Source organism: Acartia tonsa, chromosome 2 (assembly GCF_053477335.1).
Source record: "Acartia tonsa isolate MP-2025a chromosome 2, ASM5347733v1, whole genome shotgun sequence".
NCBI lineage: Eukaryota > Metazoa > Arthropoda > Copepoda > Calanoida > Acartiidae > Acartia > Acartia tonsa.
Window position 1 is genome coordinate 60,261,623 of NC_137261.1, and position 24,957 is coordinate 60,286,579.

Sequence of the window (24,957 nt, forward strand, 5' to 3'; positions counted from 1 at the left end):
ATGATCAAACATGCAACTATTAGTGTGGCCAAGCGAATATCTGCAGAATTTAAAGAATACTGGCAGTTTCTGGACGCTTATGTTGACCTCACCAGCGAGGATGGCCTCCAGAGGCTAGAGACGCATCTTAATAATCTGATTGAGGAACAGGTTAACTAATTATTATTTATAATAGAGAGATAGTGGGGAATGCCTTGACTTTTGTATTATCTTTTATTCATCATATGGCTTAGCCTCCCCTATATTTTATCTAATGAGAATACTTTAGTCAATACAATAAAGGGGAGGGGTCGGGGTGGTTTCGTCTATTGCTTCTATTGCCCTGCCAGGCACCAGGAACTAGAGGATTATACCAGCAAATAACAGTGTTTTTATCCAGGTAAAGCTGGAAGAAGCTGCCAGGCACCAGGAACTGGAAGATGACCTGCCAGCAAATAGCAGTGTTTTTATTGGCGATGAACTTGCTGAAATGGAATTCTTTGTTCCAAACAAAGGTTTGTGTATCATATTTATATTTATATTGGCCAGTCAAAGTAAATAATGGAATATTTAGTAATAAAATTACTTTTCTAACTTAAAGGTTAGGTAACAAAATTTGTTTCCCAATTATTTTGTAAATCTTAGATATTCCGCTTACAATTAGAGAGTGAGTGGGCATTTTGCTGTTTATTGCACCAAAAGGGATAGTTCTACGAAGTGTATTTAAAGAGTTAAGTTACTTAGAGTAGTGAACTTTAATATGTCTTAGTAGAATATATTAGGCATTGGATGGATATGAAAATATGTTAAAGAATTTTTAACATTGACCAGACCAAACTTTTTTTATTTGACAATATCTAAAAAAGTTAAAGTGATTTGCCACATAAATTACATGAGAATGGTCTATTTTTTTCCAAATATGTATAGCCAAAACACCAATATCAGAGAATCTTTATCCACATATTTCACAAGAGTTATAAAAAAATTGAACAGGGGTTCCCCTTGGGACAAGTTACTTAAAAAACATAAAAAATAACTTCCGGTTCATTATAGGACAGGTTTTCTAGAGATTCTTTTAAAAAAAAATAAAGAAAACCGTCCGGTATACTTACAATATACACATTATCTCACGCGGAAATACCAACTAACCATACAACAAATATACAGGGTACATATCTATCTATCTATTAAAAGACCATTCTCATGTAATTTATGTTGCAAATCACTAACTTTTTTAGATATTGTCAAATAAAAAAAGTTCGGTCAGGTCAATGTTAAAATTCTTTATCACAATCATATCTATCCAATGCCTAATATTTCTACTAAGACATATAAAAAGATCACTAGTCTAAGTACTATACTATATATTATATTGGTCATTCTTGTTATGTGTATTTTGTTGTATAAAAAGTTTGAAGTTCTATTAACTAGTAAATGCTATCTAAAGTTGTATTTATGACAAAAAAGTTTTTGCCATATATAACATGCAACGAAGTTGAAAATAAAAATGAAAAACTCATTTTTTAAGGGAAATCCCTGGTCAAATCTTTTAATTTTAATCAATAACTTTATATTATGCACTACTACGTTATTTAAACTAGAAAAACTTACAGTTCACTATTTTTTTTAAAAATGCACTTCGTGAAACTATCCCTTTAATCTACAGAAGGGTAATATTACATCAATTTATCGGCTATTGTCTTATCCCTTTAGATCCCTTTAATTTCAGGTGGAGTGACTCCTGTAAAACTAAATGATATTGGTACAGACCACAACGAGGACAAAATTGAGCCAAGTAACATGATTTCAACTCCATTGAGTCCCCTGTCTTCCCTCACCTCGGCTCTGGATGGTCTAGATATTTGTTCTAATAAGGTATATTAGTTGATTTTAGGTCTTCATGTTATCTAATATCTACATTTCAAATATCCTTGTATAAAAGTAACGGGATCTGATTGTGTGTGTATATGATTTAATTTTAGTCCAGCGTTGCGGAGCCGTTTGATTTTTGTGCGGATCCGGCTCCAATCTAAAATCAAGAAAAACTCGACATTTTTTTGCCAAGTCTATTTTTGACTTCTGAAGGTTTTAAAAGTTCAATTTTTGATAAAAATGGACTTGAAAAACTTAAAAGGGGCGTTTGCACTCGACATAACAGAGTTACCAAATTAAAATCTCTGTTTTTAGCTAACCCGGAGCCAGAGCCGTTTTTTAACGAAAATTACGGCTCCAGCTCCGGCTCCGGCTCAAGCAAAATATGGCAGCTCCACGGCTCCAGCTCCGGCTCCACAACGCTGGATTATACCAAAGCATTTCGCTAAACGCTGAACTGATATCAATGGTTCTCTTTAACAGTAAAGCTTTTCATAGGTCTGGGAAGGTTTTTAACCATTTTATTGGGAGATATCTCCACCCTCCGAAGAGAAATCAATACTAGAAAAGAAATACAAAAAAATGAATTCCTGGACTTCCTTTCCTACAAGGATGCCGAAATTTTTTTTCTGAAACTAATTTTAAGTAGGGCAAAGGGCATATCAGGCACTAAACCCACCTCCCTATTTATTTTTTAAAAAATTTCTTTGTAAATAGGAAAACCAAGTAAACCTGCACAAGAGCCCCAGCCCTGCCCACAGCAAGGACCGACGTCCCAGCATACAGACCAAGGAAATTGTGGACACATTTGGAATCAAGTTTTGCCAATCCCTGACAGAAAATCTGCCACAAGCCGAGTCGGATACAGATATTCAGGAATGGATTTATTATCACGCGGATGTTACACCAGATTTTCATGTACTCTAATATAGTTAAACTCGCAGCGAGCTAAAATGGTACGATTCTCCATCCCCTCCCCTCCTACTGGATGAATCCATTGACCAATAAGAGATGTCCATTTTATCAATCTAAATTGACAACAAAAAATTCCCCTGTCATAATATCCACGTATATTTTATATCCATTTATACAGGAGTGGGGCCTTAGTCTTCTCAATCACTGGGAGTTCTTAAGAAGACAGGTAATTTATTTGTAAACTTGATGGAAAGAGCGAATTCTCCCCCCCACCCCCAGAAACTAGGAACTTAACTGTAATGAAAGAAGCTTTACTGTAAAGAAGAACCATAACGGTGATTTATCAGAGTTTTCTCTAGGGACACACACCCTGTTACTAACTTCAATTTATGATTACTTTCAAACAGGGCCCGGCAGCCAGAACTAAACCTCAAATTTTATCCAGTTTGAATGCTTTGAAATATTTTTGAAAAGACGGATTGCCATATTTTGGTCAGGTTACGACTTCCATCTGGAGTTTAAAGTTGTAAAAAGTTGATTTCTCGAGGCTTACAGGCGACTGATGCGCAGCTGCCGGGCCCTGCTTTTGAATGTTTCGTTTTTAGGTTAACATGATGAGAAGCGATCCACAAGGTAGATGGAATAGCATGGATTTCAGTGCCCTGGCCTGCAGGATCATTGAATGTGTACAGGTAGGATTAAAAATGTATTTAAAATGGATATAGAATATACGTGGAAATAATGATAGGGGAAAATTTGACCTTAGTTTAGGTTGCTAATAGGGACTTCATTTATTGGTCAGTTCGTTCTTCCAGTAGGACGGGAGGGGATTGGGTCCAGGGTGTTATTTGATCCAGATACGAGCATCACTTTATCAGAGTGCAGGAAAATCTTAAGTTATATCTAAGTAATAATATTCTGATTTTACACCCTTCACTTTCCATAATACACGATATTTCATTATTTTTTTTATACATCATTATCATTGTTTACTTTTTAGAGAGAACTGGAAGATTCTGTGGACAGTTGTGATTATTCCCGGGTCCAGGGATATCTGGATAGGATTGCCAGCTTTAAACTTTACAATTTGGAAATAAATAAAGGTAAACTCTTCTCCTTATTCTGATTATTCCCGGGTCCAGGAATATCTGGATAGGATTGCCAGCTTTAAACTTTACAATTTGGAACTAAATAAAGGTAAATTCTCTACTCTTTATTCTGATTATTCCCGGGTCCAGGAATATCTGGATAGGATTGCCAGCTTTAAACTTTACAATTTGGAAATAAATAAAGGTAAAACTCTTCTCCTTATTCTGATTATTCCCGGGGCCAGGAATATCTGGATAGGATTGCCAGCTTTAAACTTTACAATTTGGAACTAAATAAAGGTAAAACTCTTTATTGTGATTATTCCCGGGTCCAGGAATATCTGGATAGGATTGCCAGCTTTAAACTTTACAATTTGGAAATAAATAAAGGTAAAACTCTTCTCCTTATTCTGATTATTCCCGGGGCCAGGAATATCTGGATAGGATTGCCAGCTTTAAACTTTACAATTTGGAACTAAATAAAGGTAAAACTCTTTATTGTGATTATTCCCGGGTCCAGGAATATCTGGATAGGATTGCCAGCTTTAAACTTTACAATTTGGAACTAAATAAAGGTAAATTCTCTACTCTTTATTCTGATTATTCCCGGGTCCAGGAATATCTGGATAGGATTGCCAGCTTTAAACTTTACAATTTGGAAATAAATAAAGGTAAAACTCTTCTCCTTATTCTGATTATTCCCGGGGCCAGGAATATCTGGATAGGATTGCCAGCTTTAAACTTTACAATTTGGAACTAAATAAAGGTAAAACTCTTTATTGTGATTATTCCCGGGTCCAGGAATATCTGGATAGGATTGCCAGCTTTAAACTTTACAATTTGGAACTAAATAAAGGTAAATTCTCTACTCTTTATTCTGATTATTCCCGGGTCCAGGAATATCTGGATAGGATTGCCAGCTTTAAACTTTACAATTTGGAAATAAATAAAGGTAAAACTCTTCTCCTTATTCTGATTATTCCCGGGTCCAGGAATATCTGGATAGGATTGCCAGCTTTAAACTTTACAATTTGGAACTAAATAAAGGTAAAACTCTTTATTCTGATTATTCCCGGGTCCAGGAATATCTGGATAGGATTGCCAGCTTTAAACTTTATAATTTGGAATTAAATAAAGGTAAATACTCTTCTCTTTATTCTGATTATTCCTGTGTCCAGGGATATCTGGATAGGATTGCCAGCTTTAAACTTTACAATTTGGAACTAAATAAAGATAAAAACTTGCTTCTTTATCTTAAACTCATAATTTATATACTAGCGGCTACGCCTCTTCTAGGGGCCATTTATTTTGGGGAGTTGTGCTACTCACCCGTAAAATAGTTAATAATCCTTTCCAGGACCCATGAAAAGCTACATATTATAAAGCAGAAGTATATCGGTTCAGTGGTTAGCGAGCTCCTTCGGTACAGTCACACACACAGATACACTGAGATCCCGTTACTTTATCATAAGGATAGTTAGCTATTTCTAACTTTTCAAAATGCATTTGAAGATAAGGATTAATCTTTAAAAAGTATGTGCGATTTATAGGAAGACTGGTTTCTTTTATTTAGCTAATTGAAATGGGGTATTCCTATCCAGTTTTTGTTTAGGAATGAATATTTTTTACCCGAGGGAATAAATGATGGACCAATTCTCATTTAAACAAAAACTCATTTTTATGCGAAATTTTTTTTGAATTTCATTTATTTCCCTGGTATTATTTTTCTTTCTTTTAGTAATTAATAAAAATTCTAAAAAACAGGGATATAAATGATCATACCGGGGAAATAAATGAATATTTACATCCACTATTTAAGGGGTCGTTTATATGGGAATGAAAATTGTCAAACATAATAAGCACGATATGAATGCTTTCTTTTAAATGACTTTCAATTTTAATCAAAAACTTTGTTAAGACAAATAGGCATAAAAAGAAAATATTCTTGTAATAATCACCTACTTATGTATTTCTTTAATTGAAATGCATACAAATAATGATGAAAACGCCCATTTCACCAAGGCAGTGTGTCTGGGAAGGATGCTGTATCCCCCGAGATGTTTAGGACTTACAGACTGATAGTTATAGAGCAGCTTTAGCTAATATAATCTACCTGTATCTGCAACGCAGGGATGATCAAAGTTACCACAAGAATCTCCAGAGGTTGTCCAAGGGGTGCAGGGGGGCCAGGACGGGAGTGACGGTTAGGGTCTCCAGGTGGGGCCTCGGGGCATTAATGGATTTATTCTGGAATAGTTGTAGAATATCTTGATGTTGTTTCCTAAACCGAACATATTACAGATTTATTCAGGTGGCTGAAGCCTAGCTACACCCGGCTTACACTAACATCCTATTCTCCCCCCATATTGTAAATACAATTTTGGTTAGTATAGAAAGGGGAAAAGGGTTAGTTATTCAGAGAATTAAGCTGTACCTGGATGATAAATCTGGACAGCTTAGTTCTCCAAAGAGCCGGCAGACATTATAATTAAGCGGTCTGAAAAATGAAAATCTTTAAACTGCTGTTTGCAACCGCGAAATTAGAATGTCTGCCGCAGTGAGCCGCAGGCAACCCGTTGTTCTTCTCCAGTGATTTGGTGGCCTGAAAGTGTACATACATTAGTGTACATGACACAGTGGAAAAACAGGAACTAATATTAGTATTTATTAATATTAAAATTTATTTTTTTATGTAAAAAGTTGGTTAAAAATTTAGTTTTAAAGTTACCTAAAGACAACTGTTAATTTTCCTAATCTTTACATGAATCTCTTACTCTGATTTTAGAAGCTCGAGAGCCCATGTGTATATCTGAGTACAGGATGCAGAGATTGGACAGCAACAAAGATTTTTCTCGTCTCAAAGAAATTCAACCTCTGGCAAGACTTCTAGTTTACTTCATGGAGAATAGGTAGGTTAATATTTTATTCGGGGAGAGAGGGGACATTTGTTGGTTGGTTCATTAAGTTGAGTGTCCCAACGTTTCAACCACTATTTGTAATATACATAAGGGGTAATTTTGTGTATCATCATCGGGGATGAACATCAATTTATCAGCCATTGTCTTATCTCTTTAGATCTCTGATTTATGAGGGACTATAGTTTCATAATTAGATTTTACAGTATGGCTTTGAAACCGATTAATATCCACTGGATTAGAATCGGTACTCAGCAATACTGAAAACCCATTTATAGCATCATATTACAGACAATTTTCCACGAATATTAAAATAAAAAGCATAAAATTAATACCATCAGGCCGAACAAAACTGGTTTTAATTCGATAATTTTTCATTTTATTATCCGCGAAAAGCTGTCTATAATACGATGCTATTAATAATAATTAATCATTTGTAGAACATTTCCTGAAAAAGAAACGCTAGAAGGTATCTGGGACATACAAAATTGTCAAAGAATTTCCACCAACAAAATAAATAAGGCAAGAAAATTCCTCCATTCAAAGGTAAGCGCATTTTATTCAAGGCTCGGCAGCCGCGCGTCAGCCTCGCGTAAGCCTCGTTGAATTCATCTTATTAAAAATCTAAAGTTCAACTGGTTGTCTAAACCTGTTCCTAACCAGACAATCTTTTCGGAATATTTTTTTTGCCCACAAGCTGGTTTATATTGAGGCTGGCTGCAGAGCCCTTGTTTTATTTCTAAGTGAGGTTTACAATAAAAATGTTTTTAATAGCACCTAATTTTTTAAATTCTAATGTTATTTTTTTTCAGAATTATTAATGTTTTAATTGAATATTAGTAAATTATAATTTATATTATTTATTAAATCATTGTTATTGTCTCAATATTACACATTTATTTGCCATCAGATTTTTGTTTTGTTTATGATTCTGTTTTACTCAAGTTTATTAAAACTTCGTTACTGTTGGACTTGTTATATCAAAAATATAAGCCTGTTTTTTTTGCATCGTATTATAGATTGCTTTTCGTGGATATAGGAATAAAAATATAAGATTAGAACCAATTACCTATTATTTTTATTTTAATATTTGTGGAAAATTGTCTGAAAAACAATGCTATACATATCTTTTCAGTATGGCTGAGAGCCGGTTCTAATCCATCAATTACAAAGCGATACCGGAAAATATGCAATAGTTTTTTTTTATTTGTAATTCTATTTTACCCAAGTTTATTATAGCTTTGCTTCTGTTGGACACGATTGTCCTTGTTAAAGCCAAAATATAACATTGTTAAATGTTTTCCGGTATGGCTTTGAAACCTATCAATATCCTCTGGATTAGAACCAGTTTTCAGCTAAACTTAAAAATCATGTATAGCGTTGCATAACAGACAATTTTCTACCAATGATAAAATAAAAATCATGAAATTAATACCAGTTTTGTTAGCCTGTGCCTTCGGCATCCCGGGAAATAGGAATAACTATTATTACTTTCCAGGTATTCTCAGACAGTGATTCGAACAGCACTAGTTCAGTCCCAGAGGATTTTTCATGGGTCCATGAATCTTTGTCTACTTCTAACAATTCACAGGAATTGATAACTTTATTCATTAGAGTAAAACACTAGATGGGGAAGGGGTTAAATAACTACATGTCCCCATCCCAAGGACCTTATTCCGACTCTCAATTGGGTCTTTGAAAATCAACCAATATTATTATTATTAACAGAGCCAAGTAGCAGAAAGCAATTTGCTAGCAGACGAAAAAGGTCCTTGGAAAAGGGGCAGGTAGTTAGTTACCTGTATATACATCTATCCTATGGATCTAATCTTTATGCTACAACTAGTGGTTGCGCCCTAAGCATCTAGGGATATGTATTCAAGGGATATAGAAGAGACAGATAATAGCTTAACATGTCCTAAGGCTTAAATATTAAAATGAAATAGCATTAAACCATCCCAGGACTTATATGAAGCTTCTCTAAAAAGGAGAAGTCAATCCGTTCAGTGGTTGTTGAGATCTTAAGCTTCAGACAAAAAAAACTTACTACATTATAGAATAGGATACACGCAGTAATAGACTTTTGGGGTATCTGGAAATTTTTACAAAAAGAAATTATTTTAAGAACACCTGATATTTTATCCATTGTTATTAATGAATGTCCTTAGAATACCAATATAAACTGGAGGCCTTTGAAGCGTGCAGAGAGTTTGGAATCCCTAAGCAGTCAGGCCAGCTCTCAGTACTGTACTCCACCTTCTAGGTAGGCATTACCGCGTCCCGTTTTAGAAAAAATTTGTTAAAATTTTTGCCCCCAGCCATAATATAGCTGATTTATGCAAAATAATGACCCATGCAAAATATTTTTTTTGTAATGCAAAAATTGCGATGGTACAAGCACTGCAAAGTTTTTAAAATTTGCAAAAAATACCTGTTTTTAAAGCTCTTGTACCATATAAATTTTTAAGATTTTTACAAAATTTCAACTCTAGTGTGTTGATATAAACCTGAAATTTACCAAAAAAAAATGGGGCTATCTCAATTATAACATATGAAGGATAAAAGTGCAGCATGTAATTTTCCAAAGTAAAAATTGCCAAATTTCATACATAAATAATAGGGTTCGGTCGGATTGGACGGTTACGGATATCTGGCTGATTTATAATGCCGGGTATCCGGTATTCAGGTTTATATTGACACACTGGAATTGAATTTTTGTGAAAATCTTTAAAATTGAGATGGTACAAACTTTTTAAAATCTGCAAAAAGACCGTTTTTAAAGCTTTTGTTCCATCTCAATTTTAACGATTTTTACAAAATTTCAATTCTAGTGTGTCAATAAAAAACTGAATACTTGAAATCCAGCATTATAAATCAGCCGGATATCCGTATCTGTCCAATCCGGCCCAACCCTATTATTTATGTATGAAGTTTGGCAATTTTTACTTTGGAAAATTACTTGCTACACCTTTATCCTTCATATGTTATAATTGAGATGGCCCCCATTTTTTTTTGGTAAATTTCAGGTTTATATCAACACACTAGAATTAAAATTTTGTAAAAATCTTCAATATTGAGATGGTACAAGAGCTTTAAAAACAGGTCTTTTTGCAAATTTTAAAAACTTTGCAGTGCTTGCACCATCGCAATTTTTGCATTACAGAAAAAAATATTTTGCATGGGTCTATATTTTGCATAAATCAACCATATTATGGCTGGGGGCAAACATTTTAACAAAATATTTCTAAAACGGGACGGGGTAGTAGGCATATTTAATCTAGTCACGAAGCAACTCTATAATTTACCTCATATGGGCGAGGCTGCTGTCCAGGACACTTAAACATCAGGATAACTAAGGGAAGCAAAATCTCCCCTTTTCTGTCTCGTTTAGGAAGCTTAACAACTCTATAATCGTTACCAGAAAGTCCATACGTCCATAATTAAAACATGCTGATTTTTAACTCTTTTGGCAGCAACTTTTGTATGATATAATTATCCTATTCATCTGATTTTTCTATTAATAGTATTAAAAATTTATCAAATCTTAAAAATGAAAGTATGTCCTTTTACTGCAATTTTGCAACTTTATCTACAATTTGTTTAGACTTTGTTTAGACTCTACAAGAGTTATTGTTAGTTTGTCCTTCCTTTTGGCTTTAGAGCATAGCTTTTATGGATATTCTCATTCTTGTTGTATTATGTCTAGTCCTGTGAGAGGATCAGCATCCCCTGCTCCATCGCAAGCCTCCAGCATGTGCACTGCTGATGAGGGCCTTATCATCTGGATGGAGGGAACTGAACCCACACAGACTGACCGACAGGTTGTAGCCGCCCTGCAGGCGGTCAAAGAAAACGTTCTGCAGAATTATCCAAGCCTTATGACCTATTTTATCATGGCAGGTAAAATGTTTTTTTAATTTAAAAGTTAAGGTACCAAATTTAAAAGGATTTTTTTAAAAATCTTCCAAAATTTAAGGTCAAAATCTACCAACAGTAAGGTGCTAAATGTTAAAATCTGCCAATAAACTATTTTCATATTCTTTTAGGGAACTACAGTATGGTAGAAATGAAAAGATGGCCAGCTAAGCCGAAGCAGCAGGCCAAAACTATCGACATGGAGCCCAGAAAGCTCAATCTGGATTTTGATATGTCCGCTTTGAATATGGATTAACAGAAAATTAATAGAGATAAAGAGATTGTACAATAAAAGTAAATAACTCGTCCTCGTGTTACTTACTGATCACAGAGGCTAAAGATGGGGAATCGGGATATATATCAGCCATTAGTCTCTCGTTCTGCAGAAAATCACAAGTGTATTTTAAATACTATTTATCCTGAATGATAATTGTATAGTATTTTGTATATTTTTATAATACTAATATCTACTAGTTATTAGTTTAAATTTTTATTACGCTATGCCATCCTTTCTAGTTTACTAACAGCTTTATTAAACAACGTGGATTTGAATAGAGATTGGGGATTTACAAATTGTATTTCTATTTTACTTTTTTTTTCTCGAGGATTTGAGGGGACATTAGGCTTTTTATTACACTAGTCCCCTAAGTTTTATAATAACGTTTTCTTATTGGTTGCCTTACCAACTTAAGGGACTTTAATGAATATTAAATAATGATTGGTTGGTTAATTATGTTGACTGTCTAAACGTTTAACTATTAATTGTAATCTACAAAAGGGGCAATTTGTTGTTTAATCATTGGGGAATGGGGATATACATCAATTTATCAGCCATTGTCTAATCCTCAAAAATATCCTTTTAAATAACACACTTTTATATAAGTTTATTTGTTAAAAATTCAGTAGCTTTTTTGTATTATTAGTTGTATATAACACAAAATTACGATTTTATACCAATATTTTTGGGCATTTTTTTTATGTGATTTTTTATAAGTTTATCTAGTTTTACTTAATATTACCTAGGTAATATTTTCTGATTATCATAGAATTTTGTCATTACGGGATTGCTTTAATAGATTTGCATCAACAATTTGGTAATATTTATTTATCGCATCGTATTATAGACAGCTTGCCGTGGATATTAAAATTATAAACCAGTTTTGTTAGCCCCGACTAACAAAACTGATATTATTTTTTTATTTTAATTTTAATATTGCTGGAAATTTGCCTGTAATTCAATGCTATACACAATTTTTCAGTATGGCTGGGAACCGGTTTTAATCCAGCGGATATTTATCTATTTCGAAGCCATACTGAGCTGGATCTTTAAATCATTTCAATGTTGCGCCAAATCGGTGTGCGTCGAATTTCAGCCAATCACAGCGCGGCATTTTGTAAAATGCTGTGCTCTCATTGATGGAAAGTTGGCTCACCCCAATTTGGCGCACCATTGAAATGATTTAAAGATCCAGCTCTAGAGTGTTAATTACAATACAGTTGGGCAGGGCAGTTTGAGTGTCCTAAAATGATTGAATCCCGTGTTGGTGAAAATTCTACTTGAACCCATTTCTCATGTGATCTATGCTAAACCCAGTACGCTTATTTCAAAGAGTATTCTTTCTTACCTAGTTATTCTATGCTTTCAGATAAACAAAAAACAAAATGTAGCTTTTTGAAGACAAGCTAGTTAAATTTTTACCTCACAGTTAAGTTATTTTATAACTTACTTGCTAGAAAGTTAGAAAAATACTTTAGGTAATTATTTAACATCCTATCTTATCCTTATACTAAAGTAACAGGATGTTTGTCTGTGTATCTGTGTGTCTGTACCGAAGGATCTCGCTAACCGCTGAACTGATTGGGTTCTCCTTATCAGGGTAGATTCTCATATGTCCCGGGAAGGTTTTTAACTATTTTGGGGGAGGGTACCACCACCTTCCCAAGAGAAATCACAATAAAATCGAAAAAAAATTAAATATTTCCGCTGCATAGTGTCGCTAGCGTAGTCGCGCTGCGTAGAAGCATGAATTTAACAGCTGATAACATAGACAAATTATTTCTCAAATTAGATATTTAAAATAAAAAAAATTATATGCCACTGGAGGCATCTAGGGGCGTAGTCGCTAGTATTACAATAAACTAGTAAGTTTTTTTGTCTGAAGCTTTAGATTTCTATAACTACTTAACTTTTTAACGAAGCTTCATATAGAACCTGGGATAGTTTTAAGCTACTTAATTTAATTTTTTTGTTTTAACCCTTGGGGCGGTTTTAGGCTATTTTTTGCCTCAACTTCAATAATTCAGAGCCCCGTTTGATTGGAGCATAAAATGACATTGGCCAATGCTACTTGAAATATTTTTTTGCCTGAATATTCTTTTAATAACTATTATTTTTTGTTAGAATGAGTGATATAGAGATTTTGTTAGAGGTGGCCCACAAGGCTGTAGTCTTGGACAAACCTAAGGAACATTAATCATTTCATTATTTAATCACATTTATATTCTTATTTATCAAAAGGAGGGGGGGGGGGGGGAGGTTCTTCTTTTATCCTATTCTTGAACTTAACCTTCCATTGTAAGTGTTAGACTGGCGTGCAGTTACTGTTTACCTTATGTGAAACTCTTCTTGCCATAACGGAGAGGGAGGGGGGGGGGGGTTAGACCTGCATTAGAGTAAAACACTAGAGGGATAAAGGGTTAAATAAATGTAAATCCCCATCTCATCAACCTTGTGCAACCTTTCTATTGGGTCATTGAAAATCAACCAATAGTGTCGCTTATATTAACACAGCCAAGCAGCAGAAAATAATTTAGAAGCAGACAAAAAAATGTCATTGAAAAAGAAAGGGAGGTAGTTGTCTGAATATTCATCTATACTATAGATCTGTTAGACCTGCCTATTCATAACCTATCATCTAAGTCCAAATGTTTCAAAACCTCCTCCAACTTGTTATTGAATGAAATACATATAAAGAAAGCATAAATAAGCATAAATAAATGTTTAATTATTATTGATAATAGATAATTAACAACATTCCACACACCCATAATTGGGAGGTTGTTCTTAAGGGTGCAAGAGGAGAGAAAATTGAACATTACATTAAAGAAGTAAGTTTTATTTTGTTAATAATGTTCAAGGCCTCAGCGCTCGGCCACCTGGCCTGCCTAGCCGCCGCGGGCGCTTGGCCCCTTTCCTTAGCCATATAACTTAACCTAAAAATGTTTTAAAAATTTTAAAATGTACCTACCTAAAAAATCTCCTAACCACATTTTTCAAAATCCACAAAGTTCTATAGGTATCCATTCGAACGCTAAGGCCTTGATCTAGTTGCCATAATTTTTAGTAAGTTTAAAAATGCAACTGTAGTTTCGTCAAATGCTCTATTTAAGTCTAATCTACACTAATTTGAAAAAGGTTGTTAATAGATTATTGATTATTCATAATCATACATTTTTAAATATTTCTAATATAAATCGGCTTCAGTTTTACAACGTAGCTTAATCATTTAGAAACTGATATAAATAACTAATAATATTGTTTAGGTTGTCTTCCATTTACACGAGAGTATAGCAGAACCCCACAGGGTATGCCGTGTGTCTCCGTATGCCGTGAAAGAAACTGGCTATGGTAGCTTTGTCCTAAGTATTGAAGTTTTCTTCAATACGACTGAGAAAAAATTTAAAAAGGTAATTTTTAAAACATTTTTGCTTCTAAATAGGTTTGATGTATTTAGCAGCATAGCTACTGTGTATGCCTTTACAATAGATTTATTACCATATAGATGACCAATTAGACACAATAATAGTTTTTAATAGTTATTTCTCGTATCGTATTATAAACGGCTTTCCGCGGATATAGAATGTACAATTATAAGATTAAAACTAGTTTTTTTAGCCCCGAGGTGCCGAAGGCAACGGCTAAAAAAACTGGTTTTAATCTTATGATTGTACATTTCTATATTCGTAGAAAACTGGATATAATACGATGCTAGACATAGTTTTTTCGTATTGATGAGAACCGGTTCCTATCCACTGGATTCGAATGAATACGAGAAAAAATATTCTTATTATTTAGACCATCATATCATATGATCTAACACTACAGAACCACAACCCAGGTGAAGAGGGCTACTTCAAAGAAATTAATCAGAAAAAACCTGCAAAGTAAGACATTTTGTAATAGTCATTTATTACATCATATTATAGACAGCTTTCGACGGTTAATAAAATTTAAAACCTGTTCTTTTAGCCCTGAGTTGCGGAAGGCCTGGTCCAATAAAACTGACAGTAATTTTTTTATTATATTATATAATATTATTCGTGGAAAATTGTCTGTAATACGATGCTATACATGATTTTTCAGCATTGCATCTATCTGTCCTTTTTACAAAAAAAAGTGGTTATTCTGTCTGTAAATCTCTCGGTAATGCGGCTTTCTATTTAGTTCTCTCTACAGTATAAATATTAAATCTACTGTAGACTTAGGGTTGGCAATCCGAATCCGGGATCCGGAATCCGCCCAATCTTTGGTCAATTTTGGAATCCGAATCCGGAATCCATTTTTTAATAGCAGATTCGGATTCTTAATTGGTAGGCTAAAATTATCGTCTTGAGTTTTTTTCTTTCAACTCCCCCTAGTTCCATTCTCGGAAGTGAATTATAGAGAACCAAGTACAGGAATTTTTAGGACATATGCAGTACTTAAATTTTTTATTCTTTAAAAAGCCTTTTAAAATGTTGCTAGAATCCGAATCCGGAATCCGCCAAAAATAAGAATCCGGAATCCGCGGGAATCCGCCATTTTTTTTTTGACGGATTCTTTTAAGAATCCGAATCCGGTCCAAAAATTTGACGGATTGCTATCCCCAAGACTTATCTTAGTAGATTAAGACTCTCAGTCACCAGGGATCTTAAGGGATAAGACAACAGCTGATGTATTTACGTGCAATGCATCCCCACTGATGTTACACAATTTTACCCCTTCTGTAGATTATAATTAGTGGCTTGTCACTTTTTCACACTAAATAAAAATTCAATAAAAGACCCCAAAATTGTTAAGCAAACGAATAAGAAAACTCTATTATAAAACTTTAGGGACTAGCGTAATAAACAGCCCAGTGTCCCCTCCCTCCCTGCTCTCAGTCACTCTCTATTCCCTTTTAATGAATTATCCTAAAATTCAGCTTGAGACATTTTTACTAGCCTCGCCACTAGTGTTCCTAATCGTAAAGGTTAATAAACTTTGTTCATTTAGATTTATCCTAAATCCTAAAGATGCAGACTTCAGAGAAAAGTTGATGAAGGGCGGAGGAATCGTCAGAAACAGTAAACCATCCTCAGGGGTAAGAAAATTTTATCATTTTTGGGGGGGAGTAATTTTTTGTTTGTGGGGTTGAGGGTGTCCCATACACTGAGAAAAAGCTTTAAACCACCGCAGGTTCAGCAGTTACCAAGATCTTAATCTTCAGACGGACAAACATACAGATGAACAGACATCGTTCTACTTTGTTATATACCTAGATATTGGACGTTTTCCTCTTATTAAAAAAAGATTGAAATTAAGGGGATTTCAATTAATAATTGTAATCTAAAGAAAAAGGAATTTTATCATCATTGGGGATACACATCATATTATCGGCCATTGTCTTATCCCTTTAGACCCATGGTTTTTACTCTTAATAGTTCCGGTTAAGTATTGATTTATTGAAAGTTTATAAATAATATAATTATTTCTAAATATGATGGATTTTACTAAATGTTACAATTTGTTCAAATATTTTACAAATATTTGGCAATTTCTTTTATACCATTAGTGAACCACTGAACCAGTGAAAAACCCCAGTGGCGTGCACAGCTCTTCACCAGGGGGGTTTGCATGTCTTTAAATTTCAAATTTAAGGTGGTGTTAATACTCTCATACTGCAACCCACTGAAACCAACTATCCTCTGCTCGTTCTTATCTTATATTAAAAAAAAAAAATTAGTTGTAATTCTAGGTACATTAACAAAAAATCATAGATTGTGTAAATTGTGATATTTTCATTAAATATTTAAATGGCTACATTTAAACATATTAATCTTTTTAAAATATTTTTGAAAAACGAAAATTTATCGTCCATTGTCTTATCCCTTAAGATCCCTGATTAAGAGCCTTCAAATGGACGAGAATAAAGTTATCGAGTGGGGAGAAGGGATAGTCCACTAGTTCTATAAGAGATTTACACAGATTTTCTAGTGAAGGACATACAGAGAATAATATATAAAAATTATTTAGTTCATATTTTTATTTTCATCTGAAAGTAAGTTAAAAGAATTTAGATAGGAACAGTTTATAATGCTATTTTTATGTTATTGTTTGTTGAATTTTAGAAAGTTCTCGATCATATATTAACTAGTTAAATCACATAAAAGTTAGGTATACACTATACAATTACATGTTGTAGCCATAAGCGTCAGGGAAGAAGGAGACATTGGGCTGTTTATTGTCCCCAAAGTTTTCTTATTCGTTACATGAAAAACTTTGGGGATTTGAATTGAATTTTGTTTGATTGTCTCAATAAGATGAGTGTCATAACATTTTAAACACGAATTGAAATTACAGTAGGAGTACTTTGGTCTACCCTTTTTTGGGATGTACATCAATTTATCGGCCATTGTCTTATCCCTGTAGATCCCTTCATAAGCATGAAAAAGGGATGTGTCAACATCGACCTTAAAATTGAAATTGGGAAGACCTCTTTTCTCTTTTTTACACCCCCTTTAAAAAATAAATCTTAGGCAAAAAGTTGTACACGCCACAGCTTAAAAGGAATATCATGGGAATTTTTATTTTGAATATAGCTTCACATTTTTTGATAATGATGTAACTTTTTAGAGAATTTATGCTTTCAACAATAAATGTATAAGTTTAGATGTATTACCCAGATAACTATCTGGCCCAAGTGGTGAGGACCTTTTCGTCATGTAGCCCATTGCTTTCTGCTCTTTTGTAGCGACTCGACTGTGTTTATTTTTCTGACGCTTTTTACTTGATACTTGATACTTGGCTTGTTAATCTTCATTTTCTACTGGTGTAGAAAGTTGAAGATGTTGGTACTGATAATTTTGTTATCTTTTGCTAATTCATATATTTTTTCAGTTTTGATCTAAAGCTGGCCACTGATGTGGCATGTTTGATATCACTTGGTAAACTATTCCATGGGTCGACAATTCTGAAGGAAAAGAAGTTTAGTCTGATGTCAGAATTAGCCCTTCCTTTCTTTAGGTTAAGAATATCAGAGGTTTGTCTTGTTGTGACTCTGTTTTGAGAAACATTTACAGTTTCAAGTCCACATTTAACATTTCCAATGTTATGAAGAATTTTGTAGCACTGGACAAGATCAGCAAAATTTCTCCTTTTTTCAAGAGTCCATAAATCAAGCTCTTTTAAACGTTCATGGTAATCTTGTGACTTCAGACCAGAGACCATTTTAACTGCTTTGATTTGGACAGCTTCGATGTTTTTAATGTCTGTAAGGTTCCAGGGGTTCCAGACAGATGAAGAAAACTCCAGATGTGGTCTCACATATTGTTTGTACAGCCTTATAAAATCATGTTTATCTCTGTAGTGAAATGACCTTGATATTTGGTTTAAAACAGCTTTAGCTTTGTTGACAATTTCATTACAGTGGCTTGATGGCTTAAGGTTGGAAGTTATTCTTATTCCAATATCTCGTTCAGACTCAACTGTTCCAAGTTTAATATTATCCATGTAATATTCATTTTTTGGGGTATTCCTGCCACAATGGAGAATTTTGCATTTGTCAATATTAAATAACATTCCCCAAGTTTTGCTCCAATCAAGAAGCTTATTTAATGAAACTTGGAATGAGTCTGCATCTGCTTGGTTTCTTATCTTGTTTGCTTGCTTGGTATCATCAGCAAACTTTCTTAAAATGTCAATTATGATATCATCATCAAGGTCATTGATATATATTACAAAGAGAACTGGCCCAAGTATACTACCTTGTGGGACACCTGACCTGACCTTACCTGGCCTTGACTTCGCTCCTTGTATTTCAACCCACTGAGTTCTGTCTTTAAGCCAAGATTTTATCCATTTTTGTACAGATCCAGTTATTCCATGGGCTTCCAGTTTCTGTATTAGCTTGTTGTGTGGAACTTTGTCAAAGGCGCAACTAAAGTCCAGATACACAATATCAACAGAGTTTCCTTCATCAATCATTTCAAAAATTTTGTCTAAAAATTCCAATAGATTTGTTTGACAGGATCTCTTGGGCATAAATCCATGTTGAGAGGTTTTGATTAGGTTGTTAATTATAAGGTGATCTATCATGTGGTCACGAATAATAGATTCATTAAGTTTGCATACCTGGCTGGTGAGAGATATCTGTCTATAATTGCCTGGCTTCCCTCGTGATCCTTTTTTAAATACAGCAGCTACTTTTGCATCTTTCCATTGTTGTGGAACTTTGCCTGTACTTATTGAAGCCTGAAAAAGTTTTTGCAATGGTCGGGCAATATGATTCTTAGTTTTCTTTAAGAATTCTGCAGATATTTTGTCAGGACCTGGGGCCTTGCCAGTTTTAAGTTCGTCAATTTTTGATATAACATCTTGTAATCTAACATTTATATGAGATAATTCACTATTCATGTTTCGTTTTGGTATGTTTGGTCCATTGTCATTGTCATCATTAAAGGAACTACAAAAATGATCATTTAGTGTTTGGGCCATTTCAGCATTATCTGTGATAATCTTATCATCTTGGACAAGAGGGCCAACACTTGGTTTACAGGACATTTTATTTTTCACATAACTATTGACTTTTCTTTGACCACTGTTTCCACTACTTTTTGATATTTTTACTTCAAGCTTTTTTTTAGCACTTTTAATCTTTTTTTTACATTCTTTGGAAAGTTGGGTAAAGCGTTCTTTGTCACTAGGATTTTTGGTTCTTTTCCATTTCTTGTATGCCCGATCTTTTTTTCTGCCAAGTGTTATAATTTCTTTGGTCATCCATCTTGGTTTGTTGGTTTTAATGGTTTTGTTTGGGACATATTTACAAATTAATTCATCAATCACCTTGGTTAGTTGTCTCCAGCTCATTTCTACATCATTAGATACAATCCTGTCCCAGTCAATTTTCTCTAAATCTTCATTAATTTTTTGGTAGTCAGCTTTTCCCCAATCTAGGATTTCTTGTTGTGTGTTTTCTGGTAAAATAGAATGGTCTGTAACAATTTTAATACAGGTATGATCACTATTACAAAGAGGGCCTAAATCACTTACTTCAAGTATAGAATCATTATTAGAAAGAACCAAGTCAAGAACATTGTTTTTTACATGTGTTGGGAAGGTCACAAATTGGTTAAAATTGTTCTCGTTACAAGTGTCCAGAAATTTCTGGCTTGCAGTGTCGGCAGCAATATTTTCACTCCAGTTGATTTTTGGGTAGTTGAAGTCACCAATAACAATTGAATTATCTGGCATAGATGAGATTAATTCTGTTAGTTTATCATTATTATAGTTACTACAGTTTGGGGATTTATACACAAGAAAAATGTTGGTGGTTTCATTATTTGTTTTCACACTGAGATGTAGATATTGGTTAAAGTCAATTGTGCAGTCATGGGATAAAACCGTGTGTACTTTTTTTATGTACACTAATAATCCACCTCCAATTCCTTCTCTTGTATCACTACGATCTTTTCTTAGTTCTGGTATTATTTCATAGTTTTTGATATTTAATACACTATTCACTATGTTTTCATTGCACCAGGTTTCAGTTAGAAGTATAATATCAGGTTTTTGTTCATGTGTAAGTAACTCAAGTGCAGAAAGTTTACTTATTATACTCCTTGCATTGGTGTATATTATGTTGAGTTTACAGGGTGCAGACTCTTTATTTCCCTTCCCTTTTTGTTGCCTACCCCCATCACTATTTATTCTCTGTTCTCCTCCTCCTCTGTCATTGATGGTCGTGTACGTTTGTCTGTTGTTATACTTTCTGGAGTTCTCTGTCTCTTGGATCCTCCTCCCCTCCTGGTCCATGTTGTGCTGTTTCTCCTTCCCCACCTTTCTGTTTGATCTGTGGATTTTTTCGCCCAAATCAGTCTTTTTTGGCCTTTGGGTCCTACCACCTTCCATTCGGAGTTTAAAGCCTGTTCTTCAGTTAGCTCAGAGTTACGCTTATGCATTTCAAGAATGCGGTTGTCCTCCTCTTTCCTTTGCTGGTGGGTAAGGTCAGGTACAAGGTAGACCCCATCCCAGAATTCATTGTCAGCAAGAGATCTGCAGTTTTTCATAATTTCAGATTTGGTATCAGTGTTGTGAAATCCAACTTGCAATGGTCTTATGCTGTCAACTTTTTTTTTCCCCAAGGCGTCTAATAAACTTGATATCTTTATCAGGGTTTATCGTAACTTCTAGGGTGTCTGCCACCAGTCCAGTCCAATGAATATCAAGTTCTTTCTTTTTTAACCCTGGCCAGGAATCATCAGTAACTTCAGGGATACCATGAATTATCAAATTATTTTTCTTCTCCTCTCTGTCTCTTAATTCTTGAAAGACATTTTTTTCAACATTAGATTTTAACTGTTCTTGTTTGTTATCATTCTCGTTACAGCGTGTTTCTAGTTTGCTTACTCTAGTATTTGTATCATCTTTGTATTTTTGAAGCTGGCTAATATCATTTTTTATATCTTGGATATCCTTGAACATGGCAGCTACCTTATTTGATAGAAGTTCACTAGCCACACTACATGCTTCACAACACCAATTAATGGAGAAACCTTGTCTATTTTCCTTGACAAGATATTTGTAAAGCTATAGGTTCAATTTAGTATAACAAGGGGTCCCCACCCAGTAGGTTAAGTAACATATAGATAGTGTCCCCTCTATTCTTTTACTTTAATTTTTTAACTAATGTTTAAAACTATTTCAGGACAGAGATCCGAAACGGGACAAGGACCGAAGCAGCAGTAGCGCCGCAGCCACTTCAAGAGATTCTGAAAAAGACAAACTAAAGGATAAAAAAGAGGCTGATAGAAGAAGAGAAAGGGATAAAGAGCGGAGAGAGAAGGGAGAAGAAAAGAGAAGAATTGAAGATAAACCCAAAGCAGCGCCTGGCAACAGCATGTTTAATGATCTTTTTGGAACTCCAATAAAGAAACATGAAATTAAAAAAGAATCATCCAAAGGAAAAGATAAAGAAAAGGATAAATCTAAAGACAAAGAAAGAGACAAAGAAAGAGATAAAGCTAAGGATAAGTCCAAGGATAGAGACAGAGATAAAGAAAAAGAAAAAGATAAAAAGTCTTCCTCAAAAGATAAAGCTTCTCCTAGCAAGTCAAGTAAATCTGATCATGATAAGAGTAAGAGTGATAGATCAAGTGATAAAGCTGATAGACCCTCCTCAAGATCAAGTTCAAAATCAAAGTAAAAGTTTTGTTTGAAATTCTTTTAGTAGCAAAGCTACTCTATAATTTACAATGTCCGTATGTCTGTCCATCTCTTAGTAATGGAATGGGGGAAACGGCTTTTCTCGGCTACTATTTACAACAAATGAATATTTATTTCAACATTCCCATCATGAAGTAGCTTAATCAAATCAACTATAATACAATTTAATATTTCCATTGCGGTCAGACTGCTTTTTAGGAGGCTTTTTGCATATTTTTATTTTTCACATAAATTTGTGACACTTAAAATTCAAAGGACCTCAACTATTCTCATACATCTCTCCTTCTTTCAAAAACAGCGCTTTAAAAAAAACCTTTAAATTCAACAATACTATGCCTATATTGCTTGACAGTTAAATTTTATTTTTTATAGGTATATCAAAATTTATTATTTCAGACATCACAGTTCCAAGCCAGGTCGGACCTCCAGAAGTCCATCAAAAGAATCTTCCAGCAAAAAGAAAGACGAAAGAAAAAGAGAGGAATCCAGCAAAGACAGGCACAAGGATAAAAAGAAAGATGACAGATCTAGAGACAAAGAAAAGAAGGATAGAGAAAAAGAGCGGGAGAAGGAGAAAGAACGAGAACGTGCAAAGCAAGAGGAACAAGAGCGAGCACGCGCGAAGCAGGAAGAAGAGCGCAAAGAGCGTGAACGCCAGGAAAGAGCTGAAAAAGAACGCGTAGAAAGAGAGAAACGAGAGAAGGAAGAAAAAGAAAGGGCTAGGCAAGAAAAAGAAAGAAAGGAGAAAGAGAGAAGGCTAAAGGAAGAACAAGAACGAAAAGCTAAAGAAGAGCAGGAGAGAAAAATAAGAGAAGAGCAAGAACGGAGAGCCAGGGAGGAACAGGAGAAAAAAGATAAACTAGAAAGAGAAAGAGCAGAAAAAGAAAGGATAGAAAAAGAAAAGGCCGAAGAAGCTGCTAGACGAGAGAAAGAAAGAAAGGAACAGAAAAAGCAAAAGAAGGACAGCAAGCATAAAAGCGAAAAAGAAGATAAAAAGAGCTCCCCTGCCTCGTTGAAAAAAGAAAAATTTAGCATCAAAGTTCGCTCAGATCATTTCCTAATGGAGGATAAAAAGGAAAAGAAAATAAAAATGAAAGAGGAATCACCATCGGAAAAGAAGAGGATTAAGGAGGAAAAAGCAGCTGAAAAGGCCAGAATTAAACAGGAAGAAATAGAGAAGGCTGAAGACATATTAGAACGTGAATCCATGGACATCAGAGATAGTTCTAAGCGAGAAAAGAAAGAGAAGAAAAAGCTGAAAGCCCAGGAGGCTAAAAATGGAAAGTTTAACAAAAGCCGGTTTGTCAACTCAGACTCAGGAATGGATTTAGATTATACATGGATATTATGACAGGGTAATTTTTTTCCGTCAATTTAGATTGCTAACATGGACATCATTTATTGGTCAGTTCGTTCATACAGAATTAGGGGAGGGTATGGGGTCACGTGGGTGGATGGTAATGGGGGTCTTAACTTTAGCTAACAACAAGTTTCACTTTATAAGAGTATATTAAAATCTGGTGTAATATCCAAGTAATAATAAATCCATTTTCCCAGGGTCGGATTCTAAGAATTTGAGTTCTGATTCAGATTCTATAGATACCCCACCCACTAAACGAAAGAATATTACCTCGCCGGCGGCTGCAATCTTCCAGAGCAAATCTAAGGAAAGAGCATATTTAAATTTTTTATTCCTTTTGAAATTTAAAGATTTTATTCTTCACCCAGGTATAAGTTATTGCTATCAAGCGAAATAAATCAAAAAATTATTCAGGGGCAAATTAAAAGGTCTTTTTTTACTACGAAGCGTTGTTCTCCAAAAAAGCAGCCTAAAATGCCAAATATTTTTTCAAATTAATTCAATTGTTGGTTACAGCTTATTTTTACCTTTTATTTCAATAGTCACCGAAGTTTTACAATACAGTTTTATTATTCGTTGTCTTATCAACTTAGGGGACATTTTGGAAATTTCATTGGTTATTTTCATGAGTGTTCAAACGTTTTAACCACTAATTGTAATTTAAAGAAAGTGTGATTTGTGTACATTAATTTAACGAAAATTGTCTTATCCCTTTATATCCCTGACTAGCGGCTTCGCCCCTAGAAGCCTCTAGGGGTACTTAAGGTAGGAGGGGGAAAAGTCGATCTCATCCCATTTTAAATTTGAGTTTCAAAAAATTTAAAAAAATATTTTTTGGGGGAGGGGGGTAGAGACAACCTCCCCAAAATTAGTTTAAAACCTTCCCAGGACCTTTAAGAAGCTTCACTGTAAAGGAGAACAATATCGTTTCAGCGGTTAGCGAGATCCTTCGGGACAGACAAAAAACGCTTAGTACTTTATATAATAGGATAATATATGCTCTGAAACTGTGTAGGAGGATTCATCATTGGAGCGGAAGAGTAAGAAGTCCAATTCTGGTGTTTCCCCCTCCTCACTAACAAAATCTCAACACAAACAGCGCAGAGTCTCCACCTCGGATAGTGATAATGATTCCAGGTTTTATTTTATTATTCGACGGACATTGTCTATAATACTATACGAAGTATGGCTCGGAAGCGGTTCTAATCCAGCGGATATTAATCGGTTTGGAAGCCATACTTAACTAGAAAGATATTTACATTTTTGGAATGTCTATTTGTCTGTATGTTTGATTTTTACTGGACCGAAGTTCTCTAAATGTTATGAATAAGGTTTTAGGCTGTTTTTAACGGAAAGGTATAGGATTTCCATTCGGATGAATATTTAGGTCTGAGGGAACTAGAAGTTGGGGGGTGGATGAACTTGACCCCCTCCCCCATTTTAATTTTTGGT

General features: G+C 34.4%; 2 protein-coding genes across 2 annotated transcripts in view; both read left to right on the forward strand.

Annotated features, from left to right (window-relative positions):
• On the forward strand, window positions 1-12,347 carry LOC145312642 (uncharacterized). Its single transcript, XM_080151903.1, has 13 exons — window positions 1-150; window positions 380-494; window positions 1,709-1,854; window positions 2,569-2,724; window positions 2,942-2,992; window positions 3,372-3,458; window positions 3,767-3,869; window positions 6,640-6,763; window positions 7,210-7,315; window positions 8,268-8,358; window positions 8,936-9,032; window positions 10,476-10,669; window positions 10,816-12,347. Exons 1-13 carry the CDS (start codon window positions 1-3, stop codon window positions 10,938-10,940), a joined length of 1,545 nt encoding a protein of 514 aa, XP_080008029.1. The 3' UTR covers window positions 10,941-12,347.
• Window positions 12,319-24,957, forward strand: part of LOC145312643 (uncharacterized) — an 18,562-nt gene continuing 5,923 nt past the window's right edge. Inside the window, exons 1-10 of the mRNA XM_080151904.1 lie at window positions 12,319-12,439; window positions 13,086-13,147; window positions 13,704-13,792; window positions 14,228-14,371; window positions 14,760-14,848; window positions 15,939-16,026; window positions 21,628-22,121; window positions 22,542-23,461; window positions 23,700-23,810; window positions 24,519-24,642. Of these exons, the coding sequence (XP_080008030.1) occupies window positions 13,087-13,147; window positions 13,704-13,792; window positions 14,228-14,371; window positions 14,760-14,848; window positions 15,939-16,026; window positions 21,628-22,121; window positions 22,542-23,461; window positions 23,700-23,810; window positions 24,519-24,642 (2,120 nt within the window). The 5' untranslated portion in view covers window positions 12,319-12,439; window position 13,086. The remainder of the gene's footprint in view (window positions 12,440-13,085; window positions 13,148-13,703; window positions 13,793-14,227; window positions 14,372-14,759; window positions 14,849-15,938; window positions 16,027-21,627; window positions 22,122-22,541; window positions 23,462-23,699; window positions 23,811-24,518; window positions 24,643-24,957) is intronic.